The sequence below is a fragment of the Clarias gariepinus genome, chromosome 11 (assembly GCF_024256425.1).
Source record: "Clarias gariepinus isolate MV-2021 ecotype Netherlands chromosome 11, CGAR_prim_01v2, whole genome shotgun sequence".
NCBI classification, from domain to species: domain Eukaryota; kingdom Metazoa; phylum Chordata; class Actinopteri; order Siluriformes; family Clariidae; genus Clarias; species Clarias gariepinus.
Window position 1 is genome coordinate 8,004,858 of NC_071110.1, and position 23,691 is coordinate 8,028,548.

The following is a 23,691-nucleotide window of genomic DNA, read 5'->3' on the forward strand; positions in this document are numbered from 1 at the left end:
TTGCTGTGTTCTGTAGCTTCGTTAGATTACAGTTACTACAACTTATTTTACTGTATTCCTTTTAGCTTACTGTCTCACGGTCAAAAGCTTGTGTGCTCCACACCTTTCTGTATCCTTCCGTGTCCTAACAACAACTAACAACTAACGTGCGTTATAGTCATGAAAAACTCATGGAAAAACTCATGGTAGGTTCAAGTAAAACAGCTAGCAAGCAGGTTAGCTTTACTAAGTATGTTGACATATTAACTAACTTAGATTTAAGTTGAATTGGTCTTTAGAAATAACCTTTTATTTTGCTGGTTTGATTTCTCTGTAATTTTAAACAATAAGGCTGCAGTTTACAGGTCTGTGTCTGCCACCAAATAATATCTGGCATAAATTTACTAAATAACTACTTTTATTAGCTTTGTTCTGATAAAATCCAAGCAAATAGCTTAACAAGTGATTGTGAATTTTCTACACAGTAAAATTCCCAGTGTTGATTTACTTATTTCAGAGTTAATTTGAGCCTAGATGTACTCATAACTTTTTTTTTTTTTTGTCTGTCCACATGCCATCTCGCACATTAAGCAATGAATACTCCCCACCCTGGAAGTATATCAGGTATATTTCTGTGGCAGTTATTTAAGTGTTTGGGTTGCTAGTTCAATGCCTCATTCTCATTCACACACACTATGGGCAATTTGGGAACACCAGTTAGCCTAATCTGCATGCCTTTGGAGGAAACCGGAGTACCTGGAGGAAACCCAACCAGCATGTGGAAAACATGTAAACTTTTATGCAGACATACCCAAGGTGAGAATCGAACCTTGTGTCCGTGGTGCAAAGTGACCATGCTAATCACTAAGCCACCGTGCCACCCATATGTTCAGTGCTGGGTGTTAATTCAACACTGGGGAATTTGCTGTGCACAGCTTGAACACAAGTTAAGTTTCTGTTCACTTATGTGATAGAAAATGTAGTTTATTGTTTATTTGCTTGATAAACAAAGCCACTCACAGATCTTTTCATTATACACAACGTAAATGCTGCCTTGCATTACTTGATTAGCCTCATACAAATATTACAAGATTTTCATGATGTCAAGAATAATCCAAATATTTTTAATACATCATATGTGTAAACTAAATGGGTTATATAGACTAAATAAAGACAGTCATAAGCTGTTCAGAGTATTATGTTTTCTATGCTTTGTGTCCCTGTGAGCCTTTACGCCCTCTTTATGTAAATATTAAAAGAAAAACACAATAAAAAATTACCCCCACAATATTTTTTTGGGAGGTCTACACACTCTAGACACAATTCTCAACATTGTGTTTCTGATTTCTTTGGTTCTAAAAGAATAAATGAAAGGATTTATTAAGGATGGACCAAGAATTGTGGCAATTCTGAATCCCTGCCGCTCCTCTATTGTAAGAAATATACCTGTCCGAGTTAAAATGGTTATAATAAAAGTAGGGCCATAATAGCACACAACAACAATCAAATGACTAAAGCATGTGTTAAACACTTGTTTCTTGCTACCCTTGGAGGTCATATTGACAACAACTATAACTATCATTATGTAAGACCCACATATAAAACTGAATGTTCCAAACAGCAAAAAGAAAGTTAAAACTGCCATTAAATCAAAATATGGGTTAGGATCTACACAAGTGGCTCTGACAACAGATCCATAGTCACAAAATATGAATTTCAGTGTTGTGTAACAGAATGGTAGTGAAAGAGCTGTTCCAGGAACAACAGCAATTGTAGCAGAACCCAAAATCCATAGCAGGAAGGTGAGAATAACGGAACGAACATTTGTCAAAATTGAATGGTAGTGCAGTGGCTTGATTATGGCAAGTAATCGGTCAAAAGCCATAACAGAAATAGTAAACACCTCCATAACAAACCCTAAACCGAACACAAACATCTGAATAATGCATGGTACAAAAGATATGGTTTTAAAGCCAACTAAAAGGTTTCCTATCATTGTTGGACACGAGCATGTACAGTAGAGCATGTCTACAATTGCTAAATTGCAAATAAAAAGGTACATTGGCTGGTGTAAACGTTTATCCATGACAATAAGGAATATGTTTGTCAGGTTCCCAAGCATTACAAAAATGTATACAGAGAGTATAATGATTCCGAGAATGATTTTTTTTTCAAAATTGTCAAATCCTGTAATAACAAATTCACTGATTGTTGCTCTGGAAACATTTTGAGCCATATTTACCTTTGCTTTATATATATATATATATATATATATATATATATATATATATATATATATATATATATTATCTTAAAAAATTAATCTGGGTAGTAGTCTCTTGTTATTTAAATTTCCTGTTATTCCATAATTAAAATACAAGTATATTTTACTCTATATATAACTGTAAGTTTATTTAAATATAAATTAAATATAAAAGTATATAGTCCTTAGATTATAATGCGGCAATAATGTATAATGTGGTGTCCACTTCTTCTGCCAAAAGGATAAAAATGATCTGGGAGAACATTGCATGTTTATATACTTCTGTATGTTTGAGCTCATAAGTTAACTAAGCAGATGATGTCTCTTATGGACTCTTCCCAAAGCTCTGTGTAATAGAAAAAGTAAAAAAAAAAATCTCTACATCACAATCTTAAGGCAATAGACCATGTATCATAGCATTTCTGGACACCATATGTGCATTATTTCTATGTAAAAATAATATGATATAGGTTGTTAAATGTCAAATATACATTTTACAAGCAGAATGTAACAACATAACAAAAGGCTTCATTATCTTACTGAATGAGGTCACTTTACTGCCATGTGTAAAATATGGTTGCCCTAAAGGTTTGTTCATGGTTTGCAACAAAGTTTAGATAGGTGGTAAGTATATATATAAAAAAAAGCACAAACTATTTGCCCTTAATGCCTGCTAGTGTCATTTCATTACTAAGTAAGTGATGCACACAAACACAGCCACCCATTCAATGGTTGATCAGGTCGTCTTCTTCCACAGTGTCATGGTCCATGATGCTCGCATCCCCATTGTAGCCTAGTCTGATCTCATGTGCTAATTGGAGGCACTTTAGTGCTTATCAGGGTTAAGCATAAGCAATCTGAATGGTCATGGTTATCTAGCCTGATACACAGAAAGCTGTGATGCACTGTGTAGGGTTTCCATAATAATGACAACGTCGCATTCTTCACCAATATATGTAGGTATTTTAATGTGGACACAATGCCTAATGCATTCTTCACCATTAATATGTAGTGTTTAGCTCTGGGTCAAAGGTGTATCGAGTCTTTAACGATTCGAGTTAATTTAATTAACTGAATAAAAAAATATATAATGTACACTTTATCGACTACCCATCCAGCGTTTAGCACAACTTCGTGCATCTTACCAGTTCTGCTTATCACGTGGCTAATGATGATAACACAAAATCTAGTATTTAGGAAATCTAGGAAATCATGGCGTTGCTGATTGGTTGGGGCGCTGTTGTAGAGATGAAGTCTTTTGGGAAGGACCCTCAGTAAGGGCGTTGGTTGCCTGGTTACCGATGGCTGCACTCTAGAACTTCTCCTGAGGGTTTCTTCATTGCGGACTTTGCACGGGTTCTGGCACGAAGTCTCGTTGAGAGTTTCTGAAGAGCGGATGACGCCAGTCACGGTGGTGTGGCGCCCACAAGGTTAAAGAGGTTGTTGAAGGTTGCAAGTTGTAGTAGTGGTCGTTGTCGTTGACAACAATTCTGCTTGAGCATACAGGTTTTGACCTTTCAAAGTCAGTCCATTTCACGGTGATAGGATGCGGTTGCGGGGCTTAGCCACGCCTCACGTGGTTCCCCCTTTTGTGCATACATTAGCCCGTGTTTCAGCTGTCATCTGGGCTCATCCGGTTGGAGTTTTAATACCTTTTATAAAGTAATTTTACATTAGCTCTGTTCATGCTACCAATTTTCCGGGTTTACCAATGTGATGTGTGGCCACTGAATGAGAACTAAACCAAAGATTTCGGTAACTACACTGAGTGTAACATCTGCATAGTGACACTAAACAGCTGAACAACTTCACTTTTCTGTTTAACTCTGAGAAAAAAAAAGCTGTATTTTGTTTGTTCATATTTAGAATGCTTATAAAAGTACACGAAGTAGGCGCGCACACACACACACCTCCCCTGAGCCCTCGGTCAACATCTAATCACCGTCGATATGCAAATGAGTCAAGACGTAGCCTAACGTGGTGTCGTGTCGGATTTCAGCGGTCACGGAGAGGAAAGACTTTAAAGCAGTTGCAGCATTTTTTCAGTTACAACAAGCACAGCGATGAGTCCACATTGTTTCACTGGTTATGCCATAGTGACACTAAACAGCTGAACAACTTCACTTTTCCGTTTAACTCTGAGAAAAAAAGCTGTATTTTGTTGGTTTATATTCAGAGTAACACCTTCCAATCACCTCTCATAGTCTATTGTTAGTTTTAGTGATTTGGCAGAAACTAATTATCACTACATAAGTACCCCAACACCATTGATCATGAGTTTCAGCTGAAACTAATTTTATACATGCAACAACAAATGTAGATGCAGATTCCAAATGTATAAAGATGCTCTCTCTCTCTCTCTCTCTCTCTCTCTCTCTATATATATATATATATATATATATATATATATATATATATATATATTTGGTCTGTATCCACACTCAGTGGTCACGGAGTGAAAAGACTTTGAAGCAGTTTGTATATTAATCTAAGCTTGAACTTATCAATATTGTTTCGTTCAGGTTCCGCTATATATATATATATATATATTTTTTTTTTTATTTTTTTTTTTTATAAAATCGCTATTACTTGACCCTGGAGTTGAGTTCACAAAAAACTGAAAAGTCCTTTCTGGTAAATCAACTGCATATGTAGTTTATTTACAGCAACTAATTAAAAAATGAATATATATTGTACAGTACAAGGTAAACACGAGAAAGATTACAAAATGAAAAAAAACAGTGTCTTCTTTATAAACAGCTTATACTGTGCGTCGAGATGCTGAAATCCCTTGCTTGTTGCCCCTCAATTTTGTGCTTCCATTTCAAGTGAAGAGATATTTGACCGACAGCTTAGAACAAAAGAACTGTAGGTGTGATCACAACCCCCTCCGAACGACCGTGCCATCAATCACTGACCACCTCAGAAGTTCCCTCCAATGTACTGTATGCTGATGTTTTGCAAGTATTTTTGCAAAACTATGGCACTCTCTTGAGAGGTGGTTGGAATGTGTTTTTCATTTATTTATTCTATACAAGGGCACTATAACTACACAGACCAAACTGTTACCTTATTTTATTCTTATACTCATCGCTGTGCTTGTTGTAACTGAAAAAAACGCTGCAACTGCATCAGGGGAGGTGTGTGTGTGTATATGTGTGTGTATATGTGTGTGTGTGTGTGCGCGCGCTGCAGCCTGTGAATGAATACGCACAGCAGAGGGACAGAGACATGAGGGACATCTAATACCGTATTGTATAGTGTCCCTTTTTCAGCGGATTTCTCTGATACCGCAGATCAGTTTATCAACTTGTAATATATTAATTTTAAGAATATATTAACATGTGCAGACATTTAGTTGAGGGGGCGCTGCCCCTCTTGCCCCTGAATAGAGCCAGCCTCGATTACACACACACACACACACACACACACATATATAGTATATCATGCATCTTTATACATTTGAAATCTGCATCTACAATATAGAATTAGTTTCAGCTGAAACTCATGATCAATGGTGTTGGGGTACTTATGTAGTGATAATTAGTTTCTGCCAAATCACTAAAACTAACAATAGACTATGAGAGGTGGTTGGAAGGTGTTACTCTGAATATAAACAAACAAAATACATCTTTTTTTTCTCAGAGTTAAACGGAAAAGTGAAGTTGTTCAGCTGTTTAGTGTGACTATGTGATAACCAGTGAAACAACGTGGACTCATCGCTGTGCTTGTTGTAACTGAAAAACTGCTTCAAAGTCTTTCCACTCCGTGACCGCTGAAATCCGACACGACACCACGTTAGGCTACGTCTTGACTCATTTGCATATCGGCGGTGATTAGATGTTGACCGAGGGCTCAGGGGAGGTGTGTGTGTGTGTGTGTGTGTGTGTGTGTGTGTGCGCGCACCTACTTTGTGTACTTTCATAAACATTCTAAATATAAACAAACAAAATACAGCTTTTTTTCTCAGAGGTAAACGGAAAAGTGAAGTTTTTTAGCTGTTTAGTGTCACTATGCAGATGTTACACTCAGTGTAGTTACCGAAAATCTTTGGTTTAGTTCTCATTCAGTGGCCACACATCACTTCCACATTTCCCTCGCGTTTATAACATAAACATAAGCAGTGAAACATTCCGCAGGTTTATAATACACCGCGGCCAAGTGAACCACGTTCCCGCCGATTAGGCGCGTGGTCCTTTGCCTAGCAACACTGAACGAAACGAGGTTAATAAATTTTCTCCATACGATATAAAATTAAGTAGAGCTTTCTTTTTGTTATAGTACGAAGTCCCTAGATGGACAAAGGAGGAGAAAAAACGGCAGAAAAAAAAAGTCATGACAAATACTTTGGGTATAATGCAAAACATGACTTGTTTTTTTTTATGCCGTTTTTCTCTCTTCCTTTGTCCCCTTAGAGACTCTGTAGTACATTTTTTCAGTTGAATATGAAAATAAGATACCGCTGATTATCAATGCGGGAATGAATGGCGCATTGTCCAAGTGCAAGTTGATCTTGGAGCTAAACTATTTGCTTTGGGTGAAAGCGCCATCTAGCGATCATTGTGTGTCAGCAACAGCTTCCCATTCAAAACAATAGGCGGTCAAATGACCGCTGAACCGCGTTATTAGTAGGTGACACTGGCGCAGCGCTTCTAGTGTTAAATAAGCTAGCGCACCAGGTTCTGCTTTGGGCACAGGACAAGTTCCTGTCCCTCAGGGTGATTTACATTCCAGGGCATATGAATGTGGAAGCAGATGTACTGTCCAGTCGAGCTGTGACACACAGGGAATGGAAACCCCACCCCGAAATAGTCAGTCAATCTGGGAGAGATTTCATGTAGCAGAGGTGGACCTCTTAGCCTCGCAAGAAACAGCAAATGTCCCCTTTACTACTCTCTTACTCTTCCAGCTCCCCGGGGTCTGGACGCCTTGGCCGTACGTGGCCCAGATTACGCCTTTATGTGTTTTCTCCGATAGCAGGTTCTATCATGTTCAGAAACAGCTCAGATGATAACGTCAGCGTGTTTACGGAAGCGGTTGTGGGATTCATCGAGGAAACGGATAATACCGTAGAGAAAAAGACCGTTTCCCAACCAGAAACCGTGGGTGGATAAAACCATCCGCGACTCTCTGAGATCTCGCACCGCTGCCTACAACACGGGACTTGCGTTGGGGGACATGGAACCATACAAGGCTGCGTTGTATAACGTCCAGAAAGCGGTGAAAGAGGCGAAGCAGCGCTACGGGAGGAAACTAGAGTCACAACTCCAACAGAGTGACTCTAGGAGCCTGTGGCAGGGACTAAAAACAATGACGGATTATAAAGCACCAACATCCGGTATGACGACCACGGACGTGTCTCTGGCAGATGAGCTGAACACTTTCTATTCTCGCTCTGAGGCTGCAGCTAAAGATGCTAGCAATGCTAATGCTAGCAATGCTAATGCTAGCGGCGCTAACGGCTGCAGACAGTAAGACACTGCCAGCACCAGAAACACGTTCATCTCCGAGCATGACGTGAGGAAAGCCTTCAAGAGAATGAACACCAGGAAAGCAGCAGGACCAGACGGCATCTCAGGTCATATCCTCAGAGCCTGCGCAGATGAGCTAGCACCTGTGTTTACTGAGATATTTAACCTCTCTTTATCTCAGTCGGTGACCCCACATGCTTCAAAGAGTCCATCATTGTTCCGGTTCCAAAGAAACCTCATCCTGCTTCTCTTAATGACTATCGCTCTGTAGCCCTCACTTCAGTAGTGATGGCGTGCTTTGAACGCCTGGTCAAGGACTTTATAATTTCTTCATTACCAGACACACTGCAGTTCGCTTACCGTCCAAATCGTTCTACTGATGATGCCATCTTTCATCTCCTCCACACATCACTTACTCACTTGGACACTACATTTACATTTACATTTAGGCATTTGGCAGACGCTCTTATCCAGAGCGACTTACATTTTTACCTCATTACACATCTGAGCAGTTGAGGGTTAAGGGCCTTGCTCAAGGGCCCAACAGTGGCAACTTGGTGGTTGTGGGGTTTGAACCTGGGATCTTCCGAACCGTAGTTCAATGCCTTAACCACTGAGCTACCCCTGGCCCTACTTTAGTGTAGTAAAAGTACCCTAGCATGAGTTTATATATATATATATATATATACACATGAAAATATTATGTATAAAGAAAATATAATTTATGTATTCGTGTTTAATACAATTCTTAACATTTTAATGGTTAGTGATTGTTGCAGACATTCACACAATTTTTAGGGCAAGGGATTGGCTTGTACAGTCGGCGCCCCGCTGTAATCAGTAGATCAAAGGAGCAGTTATCTGCTATGACACGTAACTTTCTGAGTTTGAAGGCCTGAGTTGGTTGGTTGGAAGCACAATTGAAGGAAAAGATAACGTCACAAACACACACACAAACTTTACGTGCACACATACACAATCTCTCCGTGCAGATACAGCGTACGATATTTGGGTCACGGCACCAAGAAGGAATTTTGTTTATTGTTTTGGCCTTGTCGGCTTCTGAAGCTCACAGCCACCTTTTGTCGATTTGCTTATTCACTTTTTTTTTGTAAATAAACACTAAAAAAACGCACTTTTGGTCTCACCCCCTTTTTTTTTTTTCACTCCTGTTATGGCCCGACCTAGACCGGGGCATAACAGAATTGGGGTCCCGTTTGTTTCAGTGCACTTGTGTTTGTCTGGCGGCATTTGTCTTTGTGGTAGAGGAGTGTTTAGTTTGCTCTTCTTTAAACAGCTGGACTTGGAGTTAAGTCGGCAGCAGTACAAAGCTTAGCAGCTACAGTTCCAAACATTGGATCTGGAAACTAAGAAGGAGATGAGGCTAAAAGAGCTGGAGCTGGAGTTGCATTCAAGGTTTGAGCCCACCAGTGCACCTGTGTCTCCTGTACCTGTTCACGCATCCTTGCCTGTGCCTGTTCACGCATCCTTGCCTGTGCCTGTATCTGAGTTGTCACCTGTGCTAGGACCCACTGTGTCTGTAAGTTCTGGATTTGATGTAAGTAAGTGCATTGCTTTGGTGCCTATGTTTAGAGAAAGTGAGGTGGATACTTATTTCCCTGTGTTTGAGCGCATCGCTGCCACTCTGCAGTGGCCTAGGAGTATTTGGTCCTTGCTTTTACAGTGCAAGTTTGTGGGTAAAGCTCAGAAAGTGTGTTCTGCCTTAACACTTGAACAAAGTGTGGATTATGAAACTGTTAAGTCAGCTGTGTTACGGGCATATGAACTTGTCCGCATGCTTATCGACAGAAGTTTAGAAAACATGCCAAATCCGCCAGCCAAACATTTGTAGAATTCGCCCGTGAAAAATGCACTTTGTTTGACAAGTGGTGTGCAGCCAGTAAAGTCACCACCTTAGACCAGTTAAAAGAACTGATACTATTAGAAGAGTTTAAAGACTGTATTTGGAATAAAATAGTTGTTTATTTAAATGAACAAAAAGTCTCGTCGCTTGCTGATGCTGCCGTTTTGGCTGATGAGTTTGTGCTCACTCACAAAACTGTGTTTTCGCCTCCGTGGCGCAATATTACTAATCGTAGCCCTAAAGTTTCCGCTAGCGCGTCTAAGAATGGTAGTGATTCCCGTGAATGTTTCTATTGTCATGAATCTGGACATTTCATCGCTACCTGTCCCGCGTTATCTCGTAAGAACCGTCGTAAAGCACAGAACTCTAAGAGTGTGGCTTTAGTTAATGTACCACCGCAGCCAGCTAAAGGTTCAATTTCGCTTTCATCGGTGGATGCTGCGTTTAACCCTTTTATCTTGGATGGTATGGTTTCGCTTTCAGACACAGATTCTGAGCCTAAGCCTCTTCGTATTCTGAGAGACACCGGTGCCGCACAGTCATTTATTTTGGAAGGTGTCTTGCTTTTGTCAGACCAGTCTAGTTGTGTTGCAGATGTTTTAGTTCAGGGAGTTAAACTTGGTGTGGTAAAAGCTCCGTTACATATTATTTATCTTTATTTGACTGTGATATTGTGTCTGGCTTTGTTAAGGTCGCAGTTCATCCTTAGTTGCCAATTAAAGGAGTTTATCTTATTTTGGGTAACGATTTAGCTGGTGGTAAGGTTTTTCATTTGCCTATTGTCACAAATACTCCTGAGGTGAATGAAACTGACACGCTGTCACATGAGTTCCCCTCGGTTTTTAGTACCTGTGTGGTGACACGCTCTCAGGCTCGTAAAATGAAGGATGCTGCCGACATTTCAGATTCCTTTATATGTAGCGATAATCCAATATTTGGAGACGAGAATTTGTCGACTTGTTTCACTGGAGGATAAGGCCTCCTCCATACAAGATGATGTCGTTACTTTGGGTGTTCGGCAAGAGCAGTTCGTTGCCGCTCAGAAATCTGATGCGTCTCTCTCTCGTTGAATTGCTGCAGCTGAAGATAGTGCTGAGTTACCTTAACACTTAATGGCATACTTCTTTGATGATGTTTTAATGCGAAAATGGTCACCCTCTGATGTTAAGCATGAGTCAAGGGCTGTTTTCCAGGTTGTGGTTCCAAAACCATATAGAACACAAGTTTTGCGTATTGCCCATGACCATAATCTTGCTGGTCACCTTGGTGTCAGGAAAGCTTACCTCCGTGTTTTAAAACATTTCTTTTGGCCTGCCATTAAGTCTGAAGTTGCTAAGTACTGTTGATCCTGTCATTTTTGTCAAATTGCAGGGAAACCTAACAAGGTTAGTCCCCCTGCTCCACTTCATCCTATCCCTGTTCTGGGAGGGTCTTTTGCGAGCCTTTTGTTAGATTGTGTCGGTCCCCTTCCTCGAACTGAGTCTGGTAACGTGTATCTGCTAACCCTGATGTGTGCTGCCACTAGATATTCTGAAGCCATAGCTCTGAGTAGCTGACTCATTGTCTCGATGCCATGATTATAATTGTGAACAGGGTGTTCATTCTTAAGAGAGGGGGTGTTACGATATTGGATTTATTTGTTTCTTGTGTGTCTGGATTTATTTGTGTCTCTGCTGGTGGGGGGATTGGGCTTGTGTCTTCCTTGTCTTTGCAGGTTCCGCCCACTTCTGCCATTGCCAGAAATCTATTGGCTGTTGCTCTGCCTGTCCTTTGTTGGTCCCGCCTCCTCCCAGATGATTGGTCCTACAGTCAACCCAGAGGCCTACTTAAGGCCTTTTTTTGCTTACTGTTTATCCTATGCTTGATCCTGAGTGTTATTCTGTGTAGGACTCCTTAGCTACGTTTCTGAATACTCTTAGACTTTCCCCTTTTGATGGTTGCTTGGTTTTGTTTACCTATTCTGTGTATGACCCTTTTGCTTGTTTTGACTACGCTTTTGTGTTTGCCCTCTTTGTTTTGTTTGGTTTGTAAATACTTTTGTATATATTTGTAATTAACTCTTTTTTGAGTGGCTTAGTAAGGAGTCGATGCCATTTTTTTGCCCCTTGTTTTTTCTTGGTTTGTGAAAATTAGGGAGTAAAGGAAGAGTCTTGTATTTGTGTTTCTTTATTTTTGGTGCAGGTAAGTTGTCACTTTTGGTACTAGGTAGAGGGAATTTTGTTTATTGTTTTGGCCTTGTCAGCTTCTGAAGCTCACAGCCACCTTTTGGGGGTTTGCTTATTCACCTTTTTGTACATAAACCTTAAGCAAACGCACTTTTGGTCTCACCCCCTTCACCCCAAAGTGTATAATCTTTAATAAAGTTAGCCTAATACAATATTGTTTCCAATACTGAAGCAAACATAATTTTGTTTTAGTCTATTCTCTGAATACAAAGCAACAGCGTGCTCTGTAAAGCCTCTTGTCACCTTTCATTTACAATAGGTGTGAAGTTATTAAACTGGTTTAGCTGCTGGGGGAATTCGCAAAATTGGGGGGTTTAAAACAAATAACAAGACAGAGCAGATATCTCTGCCTAAAATGTATTTTGCCAGCAAAACATAAATAGAAAAATAAACATAAGTAGATATAAAATGTTTAATGGTAACAATTAAATCAGACTTCATAGTTGGATTTGATACTTTGAGCGTAATTCATAAATTTAGCATAGTAAAAGTACCCTAGCATGAGTTAATATATAAACCTATATCAAATAAAATTTTATATAATACACACACACACACACACATTGATTTAGGGACAGCGAGGCTGGATCCAGCAGCCCACCACATCCCACATCATAATACACTGACTCATTAAAGTGGAGATTAAATTTTAAAACTATAAATTTAACCCAATACAAAAACGTAAAAGAAAGTATCACTGAACATATATTGGATCATATTTGTAAAACAAAGAAACAAAGGAAAGAACAATAAGGCAAACAACATATAAAACTATGTATAAAGGCAATATTTTCAGTGTCCAGTAGCACCAGTCTCACAGAGACCCAGGAGGCTTATAAACAGTTTGACAGCAAAATAAGATATTTTCGCAGTATTGTGATTGTGATTTTTTTAAAATTATTATTTCAAAATATGCAAGACAAAACTGCTAAAATATATCATTTACAGGTAAAATGTTAGGCACATAACCCCAAAGAAAAGGTCTTTCTCAGTGTTATGATATAGTTGTAAAATAACAGATGTGCTGAATACTACTAAACCTAACAAGGATTAATTAACCAAGATAGCCCCATACCAGTTTAAAAAAAAATAAAAATAAAAGAATATTATTGTGTATAGAGTAATTAAAAACAATGCAATTTTTTGCTATCATAAGGAAAATCTTAATTTCTTCCGTTCCAAGGATTAAAAATGGTAACAATGTCAACTTTAGAATCTAGAATCGAAAAGATTAAATTTACACAAATTTAAAAAGAAGCCTTAATCACTGAAAGTCTTCAGAAGAGCTTTATATTCAAGAGGTTTTTAAAGTGTGGAAAGGTGCATTACAGTTCCTCTGAATGTATAGGTGAGAACAGCTGATTCACACTTGGAGAGAGTGAATAATTTGTATTTGAATGTTGTCTGGCACACACAGTGACACTAAAAGAACAACAACCTAGGATTAATAGGAAGCAGAGGCACTAAAGAGGAGGATTTTTATCTAGACTATAAAAAAATTAACCTGCGTCTATTTTTAGGCGTGCCTGTAAGGAATGGCCACTAGAGGGCACTGTTTAGCCCTTTGTAGTTTTTGTTTTGCAGACTCAGTTTCCCAGAAGGGACCTCGGTCAGGTGATGCGGAAGCACACCTGAACCGAGGTAGGTCGTTAAAACTTCAATAAAGAGCTGATTAGTCTGGGAAACTGGGTCGGGCATTAAATGTTTGTACGTACTGTCAGTTAAGTGGGCATTTTGTTTTGTGTATTGTTTTTCTTTGTTTATTTTATATTGTTATTTTGTAGTTCATGTTATCCCATAAGTACTAAGCATGTCCCCAGGCTAAAGGTGTTTGCATGTACGTTTTTAGTGTTTAAGTGTGTGTGGAGCTGATTTGATTTTGAGTCATATTGTGTTGTTTGTTAGAGAATAGGTAAGTAGTTAGCCTTTGAGTGTCCCCTAGCCTAGCCTTTGAGTATCCTGAGTCCATAATGTTGTGTTTAGCTATAAGGTAATTGTAGCTATGTGCATGTTAGGCTAAATACATGCTTAGCTAGATGAAGGTGTAGCTAATGACCATGGTTAGCTAATGATCATGGTTAGCTAATGACCATGGTTAGCTGATTGCCGTGTCTCTAGTCCTGTGTCGTGTCTCTAGTCCTGTGTCGTGTCTCTAGTCCTGTGTCGTTACTCTAGTCGTGTCTCTAGTCCTGTGTCGTTACTCTAGTCGTGTCTCTAGTCCTGTGTCGTTACTCTAGTCGTGTCTCTAGTCCTGTGTCGTTACTCTAGTCGTGTCTCTAGTCCTGTGTCGTTACTCTAGTCGTGTCTCTAGTCCTGTGTCGTTACTCTAGTCGTGTCTCTAGTCCTGTGTCGTTACTCTAGTCGTGTCTCTAGTCCTGTGTCGTTACTCTAGACCTGTGTCGTGTCTCTAGTCGTGTCTCGTGTCTCTCGTCTTGTCTCACGACACTGATGGAGGTTTTGAGCTGTATACACATATTTTTAATACAAAAATGCGTGTGTATATGTATTTTAGATGCGTATACACGCATTTTTGTATATGGGTTAAAGTTCATTTGTCAACAAAAATTCCTAAATAAAAAATAAGTAGCCTAAATTTATTCCCATTATGGTAAATACTTGTATCTGAGGCCATTTGTTTTCTTATTTAATGGTTTTTTTTCTGGTAAATTGTAAAAATTACCTTTTTAAAAATATTTTTTTCAAAGGATTAATCATGATTTTGAGCTCACAACACTTGAAATCGTAACTTTATGCATTTTGATGGTAAATAAGTTAACTGAACTCATATTTTTAAGTGTTGGGTCCAAAATGCAAAATTTTAAGTAATGTTTAGTCAACATTATTTGATTGTATAAGTATTAGGGTTTACAGTATGAGATGTAAAGCAAACGATCACCTCACCGTCAAATACTCAACTCCCTTCTGCACAACAGAGATAAGTATTATTTTTTCTAATGATCTTTTTTTGTAAATAATTGCTAATTTTTATAAATAATTGGCAATTTTGTTATTCTTGCAGTTTTTTCTCCCTATTTTCTACATTCTATTTATAAAAACATCTACAAGGCCTCCACTAAAGTGCTGACTAATTGGATGACAAAAAAGTTACGTAATGTGGTTTCTCAATGTGAATGTGGACAATTTACATGTTGTTCACCAAGTACTGGAAAGTACTGGAAGTACTGGAAAAAAGGTAAGAATTCAAATTTCCACTCTGTGATCTTTGTTAACTATGAAAAAGCTTTTGAATCAATCAAATTGAATAAAAATTCTTTGGATTAAAAAACAAGGCATTTGGATTAATGGAGAGCAGCTTCACTATCTTTGCTTCTCTGCCAATATTGTTCTGTTTGCCTACAATGAACAGACTGCTGAGTAAATACTGCAAGAACTTAACAATGCTAGGGCAACAGTTGGTCTGCGAATCAGGAGCACAACCCAGACAATGAAGAAAAACTGCTGCCCCAGAGGAGCAATTACAAAAGAAAGCCAAACAATCGCTTTTGTCGACAAATACGTTTACTTATTAATGTTAAGTACAGATCTGTAGTCAATGCAGAGCAGCGTGGAATAGCTTTAAGAGCATGCAAGTGCTCTCAAAAATCAAAGATATCAAAGCCTGCACACATCTCTTCAACTCCAATGTTCTACATAAACCTAACTAGGTCTGTGAAACATGGACGATGGGAGGAGCAAAGCAGAAGAAGCTACAATGAAGAAAGCTATAGTGGTGAATTCTGAAGATCTAACTCAGAGACAGAATCCACAATGACTACAAGGACGGCTTCAAAGATGAACTGGACAGGTGGTACGACAAGATGACAATCATTGGGCAACTTGGATTGGCAAACTTCATGTGACAATTATTTTAGTTTTTTTCAATTGTGTTATATGTTTTTATTATTGTTATTTTTTAAATTATTTTATTGCTTTGTTTATATCTTGATTATTTTGAGTTGTCATATCATGCCCAACAGTGCCCAGTGCTCTACCATTAGCTTCCTTTGTTGTCACAAGTTGTCACAAGTATAGCAAAAAGAAACATTATTTATAATGCAATTGTTGTTGCTGTATGAGATATGACATGTCAAACTATTACAATATTTAAAAAATATCTTTAAGTGCACACTTTTTTTCCATACTTTAGCAGTTGTTTTTAGTGTAAGGAGCATGAAACATAATGCAATGTATAAAGAAATAGATAATACTGAGTATTAAGCCCTTACATTTGGGCACAGTTAAAAATAAGCAATTGAGTTCTAGTCTTTGGACTGTGGGAGGAGAACGAAGTACCCAGAGGAAACCCACCCACATGGACCATAAAGACAACTTGCAAACTCAATGGACACAGAGCCAAGACATACTTGAAGCCTCAACTCTGGAGGTGTGAGGCCACAGTGCTAATTACGATGCCACCATACCGCCATACAGAAAACTCTAGTTAGGACATATAGTGCAACATAACATATTTGCTCCAGAATAAGAGCATGTCTACAATGTGTCATATGTGTAATTGGAGAATAAAATTATCATGATTATTTAAATACTTATTAGAGAATTATTATTAAATTATCAAAACATTCTAGCAGGGTCTAACTCTCCCAGCGGAGAGTTTTGTAAATTATCTCTTTAAGAAAATTACATGCCTTGTCTGATACTTTTGTCAGCCTGCAGGCTTCTGTTAAAAGTATGGAGAAAAGTCAAACTTCTAGCAAGCAAGTTAGCTTTAATAAGTATGTTGATATATTAACTAACTCGGAGTTAATTTGGACTAGGGTTTAGAAACTACAATCCCAGAGTTTTTTTAACTCAGAGTAAATTAATTTCATGAAATAATTCCCTATCTCACTGTTCCGATTTGTAAGTCATTTTAAACAATAAAACTAGGGTATACCTGCATTTGTTTTTGTATCTGACACCAAATACTATGTTGTATTAGTTTACTAAATATCTACTTTTATTAGCTTTGTTTTAATATACCGAACAAAAATATAAACGCAACACTTTTGTTTTTGCTCCCATTTTTTATGAGATGAACTCAAAGATCTGAAACATTTTCTACATACACAAAATAACCATATCTTTTAAATATTGTTACAAATCTGTCAAAATCTGTGATAGTGAGCACTTCTCCTTTGCCGAGATAATCCATCCCACCTCACAGGTGTGCCATATCAAGATGCTGATTAGACAGAATGATTATTGCACAGGTGTGCCTTAGACTGGCCACTTGTAAAAGGCCACTTTGAAAGGTTCAGTTGAATCACACAGCACAATGCCACAGATGTCGCAAGTTTTGAGGGAGCGTGCAATTGGCATGCTGACAGCAGGAATGTCCACCAGAGCTGTTGCTCGTGAATTGAATGTTAATTTCTCTACCATAAGCCGTCTCCAAAGGTGTTTCAGAAGATTTGGCAGGACATCCAACCGGCCTCACAATCGCAAACGACGTGTAACCACACCAGCCCAGGTCCTCCATATTCAGCATGTTCACCTCCATAATCGTCTGAGACCAGCCACTCGGACAGCTGCTGAAACAATCGAAGTGCATAACCAAAGAATTTCTGCACAAACTGTCAGAAACGGTCTCAGGAAACCTTATCTGCATGCTCGTCGTCCTCATTGGGGTCTCGACTCGACTTTAACTAGTGTTCAACACTTGAGAATTTCCTGTGTACAGCTTGAACACTAGTTTTTGTACACTTTTGTACTTTTTGTACACTTCTGTGGTAGAAAATTTAGTAGTTTATTTGTTTCATTAACATAGCCACTATGCACAACTTAATATTGCTTTAAAACAGATTTTAAACATGTTAAAAATAATTTAAATATTATAGTAGACCATATATGCAAACTAAATAGGTTCTTTATGAAGAATGTATAAAGATTGAAATGAACTGTACAGAACTGCACTTTTGTTTTGTTGTCTAAGCCTTGTGGGCCTGTGAGTCATTATTTACTGTTTATGTAAATATTAAAATAAATACTACTACTACTACTACTACTAATAATAATAATAATAATAAATTCCTCATACTATTTTTTGGTTGGCCCAACTTTAGACACAATTTTAAATATTTTGTTTCTAATTTCTTTGGTTCTAAAAGAATAAATGAAAGGATTTACTAAGGATGGACCAAGAATTGTGGCAATTCTGAACCCATGCCGCTCCTCTATTGTGAGAAGTATACCTGTCCGAGTAAAACTGGTTATAATAAAAGTAGGGCTATAATAGCATACAACAACAATTAAATGACTGAAGCAGGTATTAAACATTTGTTTCTTGCTACCCTTAGAGGTAATTTTGACAACAACTATAACTATAATTATGTAAGACCCACATATAAAACTGAATGTTCCAAACAGCATAAAGAAAGTTAAAATTCCCATCAAATCAAAATATGGGTTAGGATCTACACAAGTGGCTCTGACAACAGATCCATAGTCACAAAATATGAATTTCAGTGTTGTATAACAAAATGGTAGTGGAAAAACTATTCCATCTGTTACAGCAATTGTAACAGAACCAAGAATCCATAGCAAGGAAGTGAGAATAACAGAACGCACATTTGTCAGAATTGAATGGTAGTGCAGTGGCTTGGTTATGGCAAGTAATCGGTCAAAAGCCATAACAGAAATAGTAAACACCTCCATAACAAACCCTAAACCAAACACAAACATCTGAATAATGCATGGTACAAAAGATATGGTTTTAAAGCCAACCAAAAGGTTTCCAATCATTGTTGGACATGAGCATGTACAGTAGAGCATGTCTACAATTGCTAAATTACAAATAAAGAGATACATTGGCTGGTGTAGACGCTTATCCATGACAATAAAAAATATATTTGTCAGATTCCCAAGCATTACAAGAATATATCCAGAGAGTATGATGACTCCAAGAATAATTGGTTTTTCAAAATTGTCAAATCCTGTAATAACAAATTCACTGATTATTTTTCTGGAAACATTTTGAGCCATATTTACCTTTGCTTAGTAGTTTAGGGTATTTAAAAATATATCTTCAAAAGTAAATAAATAAATATCTAAATAAAAATGTCCAGTATTTTTTTTTTAATTGTCATTTAAAACACATGTACTCTATAATTAAACAGCATAACCATCAAGTGACACTAGTCATCTAGTACTGTGGAGTCCTTAGATTATAATGATGTAATAAGGCATGTAGTAAATTTCTTCTGCCAACAGAATAAAAATGGTCTGGGGACATTTTCATTGTGTTTATATAATTCTATATGTTTGAGATCATTGGTCAAATCAACTGAATATGTCTCTTATGGACAATTCCCAAAGCTCTATCTAATAGGAGAAGCAAAAAAACAAAAAAAAAACATCTGCACACTACAATCATAAGGCAGTAGATTATGTATCTAACTATTTTTGGACAGCATGTGTGAATTATAAAGTTACAATGATATATGTTGTTCAATATTAAATATGGATCTTACAGCCAGAACATAACAACAGAACAACATGGTGCATTATCCTGCTGTAAGAGGTCAAAAAATATATTATTTGAAAAAATATATAGTTGTTTTACATGTGTTCAGGGTCTGCAACAAAATTTAGGTAGGTGGTACATATCAAAACGGCATGAACAGTTTGGCTTTGCCCATAGTGCATCCTAGTCCCAAAAAAGTAAGACACACTAACTCAGGCATTCTTTTGATGTAAATGTTCACCAGGTCACCTTTTTCTCTTTCTTTCTTTCCCTTAACAGGAAAAAAATATGCCAATATATTGTAAAATATAATGCAATATATTAAATAATACATTTCCAGATATAGGAAACTAGTGGTTATATTTATTTATATATTTCAATATATGAATGGACCATGTATGAATATACAGTGGCTTGCAAAAGTATTCGGCCCCCTTGAACTTTTCCACATTTTGTCACAATACAGCCACAAACATGAATTAATTTCATTGGAATTCCACGTGAAAGACCAATACAAAGTGGTGTACACTTGAGAAGTGGAACGAAAATTATACATCATTCCAAACATTTTTTACAAATAAATAACGGCAAAGTGGGGTGTGCGTAATTATTCAGCCCCCTTTGGTCTGAGTGCAGTCAGTTGCCTAAACAGTGCCTAATGAGTACTAATGACTAAACAGAGTGCACCTGTGTGTAATCAAATGTCAGTACAAATACAGCTGCTCTGTGACGGCCTCAGAGGTTGTCTAAGAGAATATTGGGAGCAACAACACCATGAAGTCCAAAGAACACACCAGACAGGTCAGGGATAAAGTTATTAAGAAATTTTAAGCAGGCTTAGGCTACAAAAAGATTTCCAAAGCCTTAAACATCCCACAGAGCAATGTTCAAGTGATCATTCAGAAATGGAAGGAGTATGGCACAACTGTAAACCTACCAAGACAAGGCCGTCCACCTAAACTCACAGGCTGAACAAGGAGAGCGCTGATCAGAAATGCAGCCAAGAGGCCCATGGTGACTCTTGACGAGCTGCAGAGATCTACAGCTCAGGTGGGGGAAGCTGTCCATAGGACAACTATTAGTCGTGGACTGCACAAAGTTGGCCTTTATAAAAGAGTAGCAAGAAGAAAGCCATTGTTAAAAGAAAACCATAAGAAGTCTCATTTGCAGTTTGCCACAAGGCATGTGGGGGACACAGCAAACATGTGGAAGAAGGTGCTCTGGTCAGATGAGACCAAAACGGAACTTGCCAAAATGCAAAACGCTATGTGTTGCAGAAAACTAACACTGCACATCACTCTGAACACCATCCCCACTGTCAAATATGGTGGTGGCAGCATCATGTTTTGGGGGTGCTTCTCTCCAGCAGGGACAGGGAAGCTGGTCAGAGTTGATGGGCAGATGGATGGAGCCAAATACAGGGCAATCTTGGAAGAAAACCTCTTGGAGTTTGCAAAAGCCTTGAGACTAGGACGGAGGTTCACCTTTCAGCAGGACAACGACCCTAAACATAAAGCCAGGGCAACAATGGAATGGTTTAAAACAAAACATATCCATGTGTTAGAATGGCCCAGTCAAAGTCCAGATCTTAATCCAATCGAGAATCTGTGGCAAGATCTGAAAACTGCTGTTAACAAACGCTGTTTATGTAATCTGACTGAGCTGGAGCTGTTTTGCAAAGAAGAATGAGCAAGGATTTCAGTCTCTAGATGTGCAAAGCTGGTAGAGACATACCCTAAATAACTGGCAGCTGTAATTGCAGCAAAAGGTGGTTCTACAAAGTATTGACTCAGGGGGCTGAATAATTACCCCACTTTTCAGTTATTTATTTGTAAAAAATGTTTGGAATCATGTATGATTTTCGTTCCACTTCTCACATGTACACCTCTTTGTATTGGTCTTTCACGTGGAATTCCAATAAAAATGATTCATGTTTGTGGCTGTAATGTGACAAAATGTGGAAAAGTTCAAGGGGGCCGAATACTTTTGCAAGCCACTGTATATATGTTGCATCAACATATATACAGCCACTGTATATATGTTGCTATATATATATATATATATATATATATATATATATATATATATATATATATATGTATGTAGATAAATAGAGAGAGCAATGCAGACAAAAACATTTATACTTGTTTTATTGAAACATTATAAAAACAATGCATTTTTACGAATTATACACACACTTTTACTTTGTGCTTTGATTAATGAAACTCCAAGATGAGATCTTATATAAATGTTAAACTTACTTTACGGTCTGTATGCCATTACCAATAAAGAACTAAAATACAATATACAGAATATTTTTTTATCAAGAACTGAAGCAATGAGATAATTTTCGTGTTCAGTAATTTCTGTATACACTTATCATTACAGCCACACATGCTACAAGCTTGCAAATTTTTAAGTCGCCAGTGTGTTAGAGAAACGTGCAGGACCTCGCCAGGCCTAGGCGTAAAGTGTTTCATTCATCCAGATCTTTAGGTGGCGGTAGCGCACCACCTAGATTGCCTGATATAGATGAAACGAAAAAGAAGACAAAGCGGACAGTGAAGGTATGTTCTACTTTTTTTGCGCCGAATTTAAAATTCAGTGCGTAGTTTTTACTGACAAGAAGGCAGACTATTAAAAAATGACAGAATGTTAAAAAATGTTGAAGTTGAAACCACAGAGTATGTGGTCAAGAAACATGTAGTATAATTCAGCTGAAAATTATGCAGCGTACATTTGGTCTTAAATTGCAAAAATAATTCAAATGATACCTGTGGGTGGTTTAGCATGTGGATTAGCATGTCTATGTAACAAACCCTAGTGAGTTGTCGTTTTGTTTGTTTTTTAATGGTTAAAATCAGTCAGTTGGTTACAGTATTATTATTATTATTATTATTAGGCTGGTCATAAGTTAACCAGTGTGGTTTGACTTAAGTTACTTTTTTTTTTCTTTTAATAATAAGTTAGTGTTACTGCATAATCAGTTTTTGCAAACAAGTAGTTTTTTTTATAAATTCTAATTTATTTAAATTAAAATTTTATTTTTCACATGCACAGTCATACACAGTATGATAGGCAGTGAAATGCTTAGACCGTCCTTGACTGTAGTGTAGCAGTGGTCCAGTGTCCTTTCGCCCCTGGTGGGGCAGGTGATGTGCTGATAAAAGTTTGGCGCTGTGCGTTTGAGGTTGGCACTATTAAAGTCCCCCGCCACAATGAGCGCAGAGTCTCGGTGTTGTGTCTGGTGCTGTGTGAGTGTCTCATGCAGCTCACATAAGGCAGTGCTTGTGGTGGAATATAAACGGCGCTGACTCCCGAGTTTACGGTGTAAACTCCCGAGGTAGATAAAAAGGACGACACATGATGGACAGTAGTTCCAGGTTTGGTGTGCAGGAGCGTGTAAGAGAAACAACCGCAGGATGCTAGGCAGAGGTTTGCGGTGTGCACGGACTCTCAGCCTGTTCCTGACGCCAGCTTATTTCCCTTGGAGCCGCGTCGCGTCCTTTGTTCTCACTCGGCCAGCTCGGATCCGGAGTTAAAAACTTCGAATTGTGAATACATTGTACACCAATAGAAACAAGAGTGTCTCTATCATACCTAATGTACTCAATGGTGATGATTTTGCCGGGTTTAAAACGCTGAAAACTAACTTAAAAAACAAAAACAAAGTAGAGGGGGTTGGAGCAGTCGTGACGATAGTTGACCTCACCGGCGCCATCTTGGCACATCTTATACTACTGTACAAGTAGTATATGTGTGTTCAGTGTTTAACAGTAGTCACCAGAACATGTAACTAGTCTCCCCTGCTGAATCTTAGTGCGCGTCTCTTACTGGTATAATCTTACTGGTATAATCTCTTACTGGTATAATCAACATCTGTGCAGGTGTGTTGTGCAATTGTTTACTATAACACTGTGACCATGTCTGTACGCTTAAAACATATTTTATTTTGTGTCTGTATGCGTGTGTGTACAGTGCGTGTGTAAATAAAAAGGAAGGTTAATTAAAGAGCTTAAAAATCAATTTTCTTTCTCTGTATCAGCCTGCTCTTTGTTTCTATGTATGTGCGCATCATTGGACATCGTGCTACATGCACACACACAGACCCCTCCTACTTTCACCTTCACAGACACACATTCTTTCTCTCTGCTCTACCCTTACAGAAAGAAAATATATTTCTCTATAATAATTGTCAATATATTTAATAATTTAGTGTACTGATCTAAATACACTGAACAAAAATATAAACAAAACACTTTTATTTTTGCTTCCATTTTTTATGAGCTGAACTCAAAGATCTGTAACATCTTTTTCAGAAAACCAGTCAGTATCTGGTGTGGCCACCGTTTGCCTCACGAAGCGCAATACATCTCCGTCGCATGGAGTTGATCAGGTTGTTGATTGTGGGCAGTGTAATAGTGGTC

The 23,691-nt window shown here is 38.0% G+C and overlaps 2 protein-coding genes across 2 annotated transcripts; both read right to left on the minus strand.

Moving 5' to 3' along the window:
- Positions 1-1,255: 1,255 nt before the first annotated feature.
- LOC128533272 (olfactory receptor 8I2-like) lies at positions 1,256-2,215 on the minus strand. The gene has a single exon (XM_053507519.1). The coding sequence runs from the start codon at positions 2,213-2,215 to the stop codon at positions 1,256-1,258; it is 960 nt and encodes a 319-aa protein (XP_053363494.1).
- Positions 2,216-17,838: 15,623 nt separating this feature from the next.
- Positions 17,839-18,783, minus strand: LOC128533603 (olfactory receptor 6N1-like). Its single transcript, XM_053507889.1, has one exon. The coding sequence runs from the start codon at positions 18,781-18,783 to the stop codon at positions 17,839-17,841; it is 945 nt and encodes a 314-aa protein (XP_053363864.1).
- Positions 18,784-23,691: the final 4,908 nt, after the last annotated feature.

What these genes read in the sequence shown, in the direction of transcription:
- LOC128533272 (XM_053507519.1), bottom strand. Translation starts at nt 2,215, where the DNA reads ATGGCTCAAAATGTTTCCAGAGCAACAATCAGTGAATTTGTTATTACA.
- LOC128533603 (XM_053507889.1), bottom strand. Translation starts at nt 18,783, where the DNA reads ATGGCTCAAAATGTTTCCAGAAAAATAATCAGTGAATTTGTTATTACA.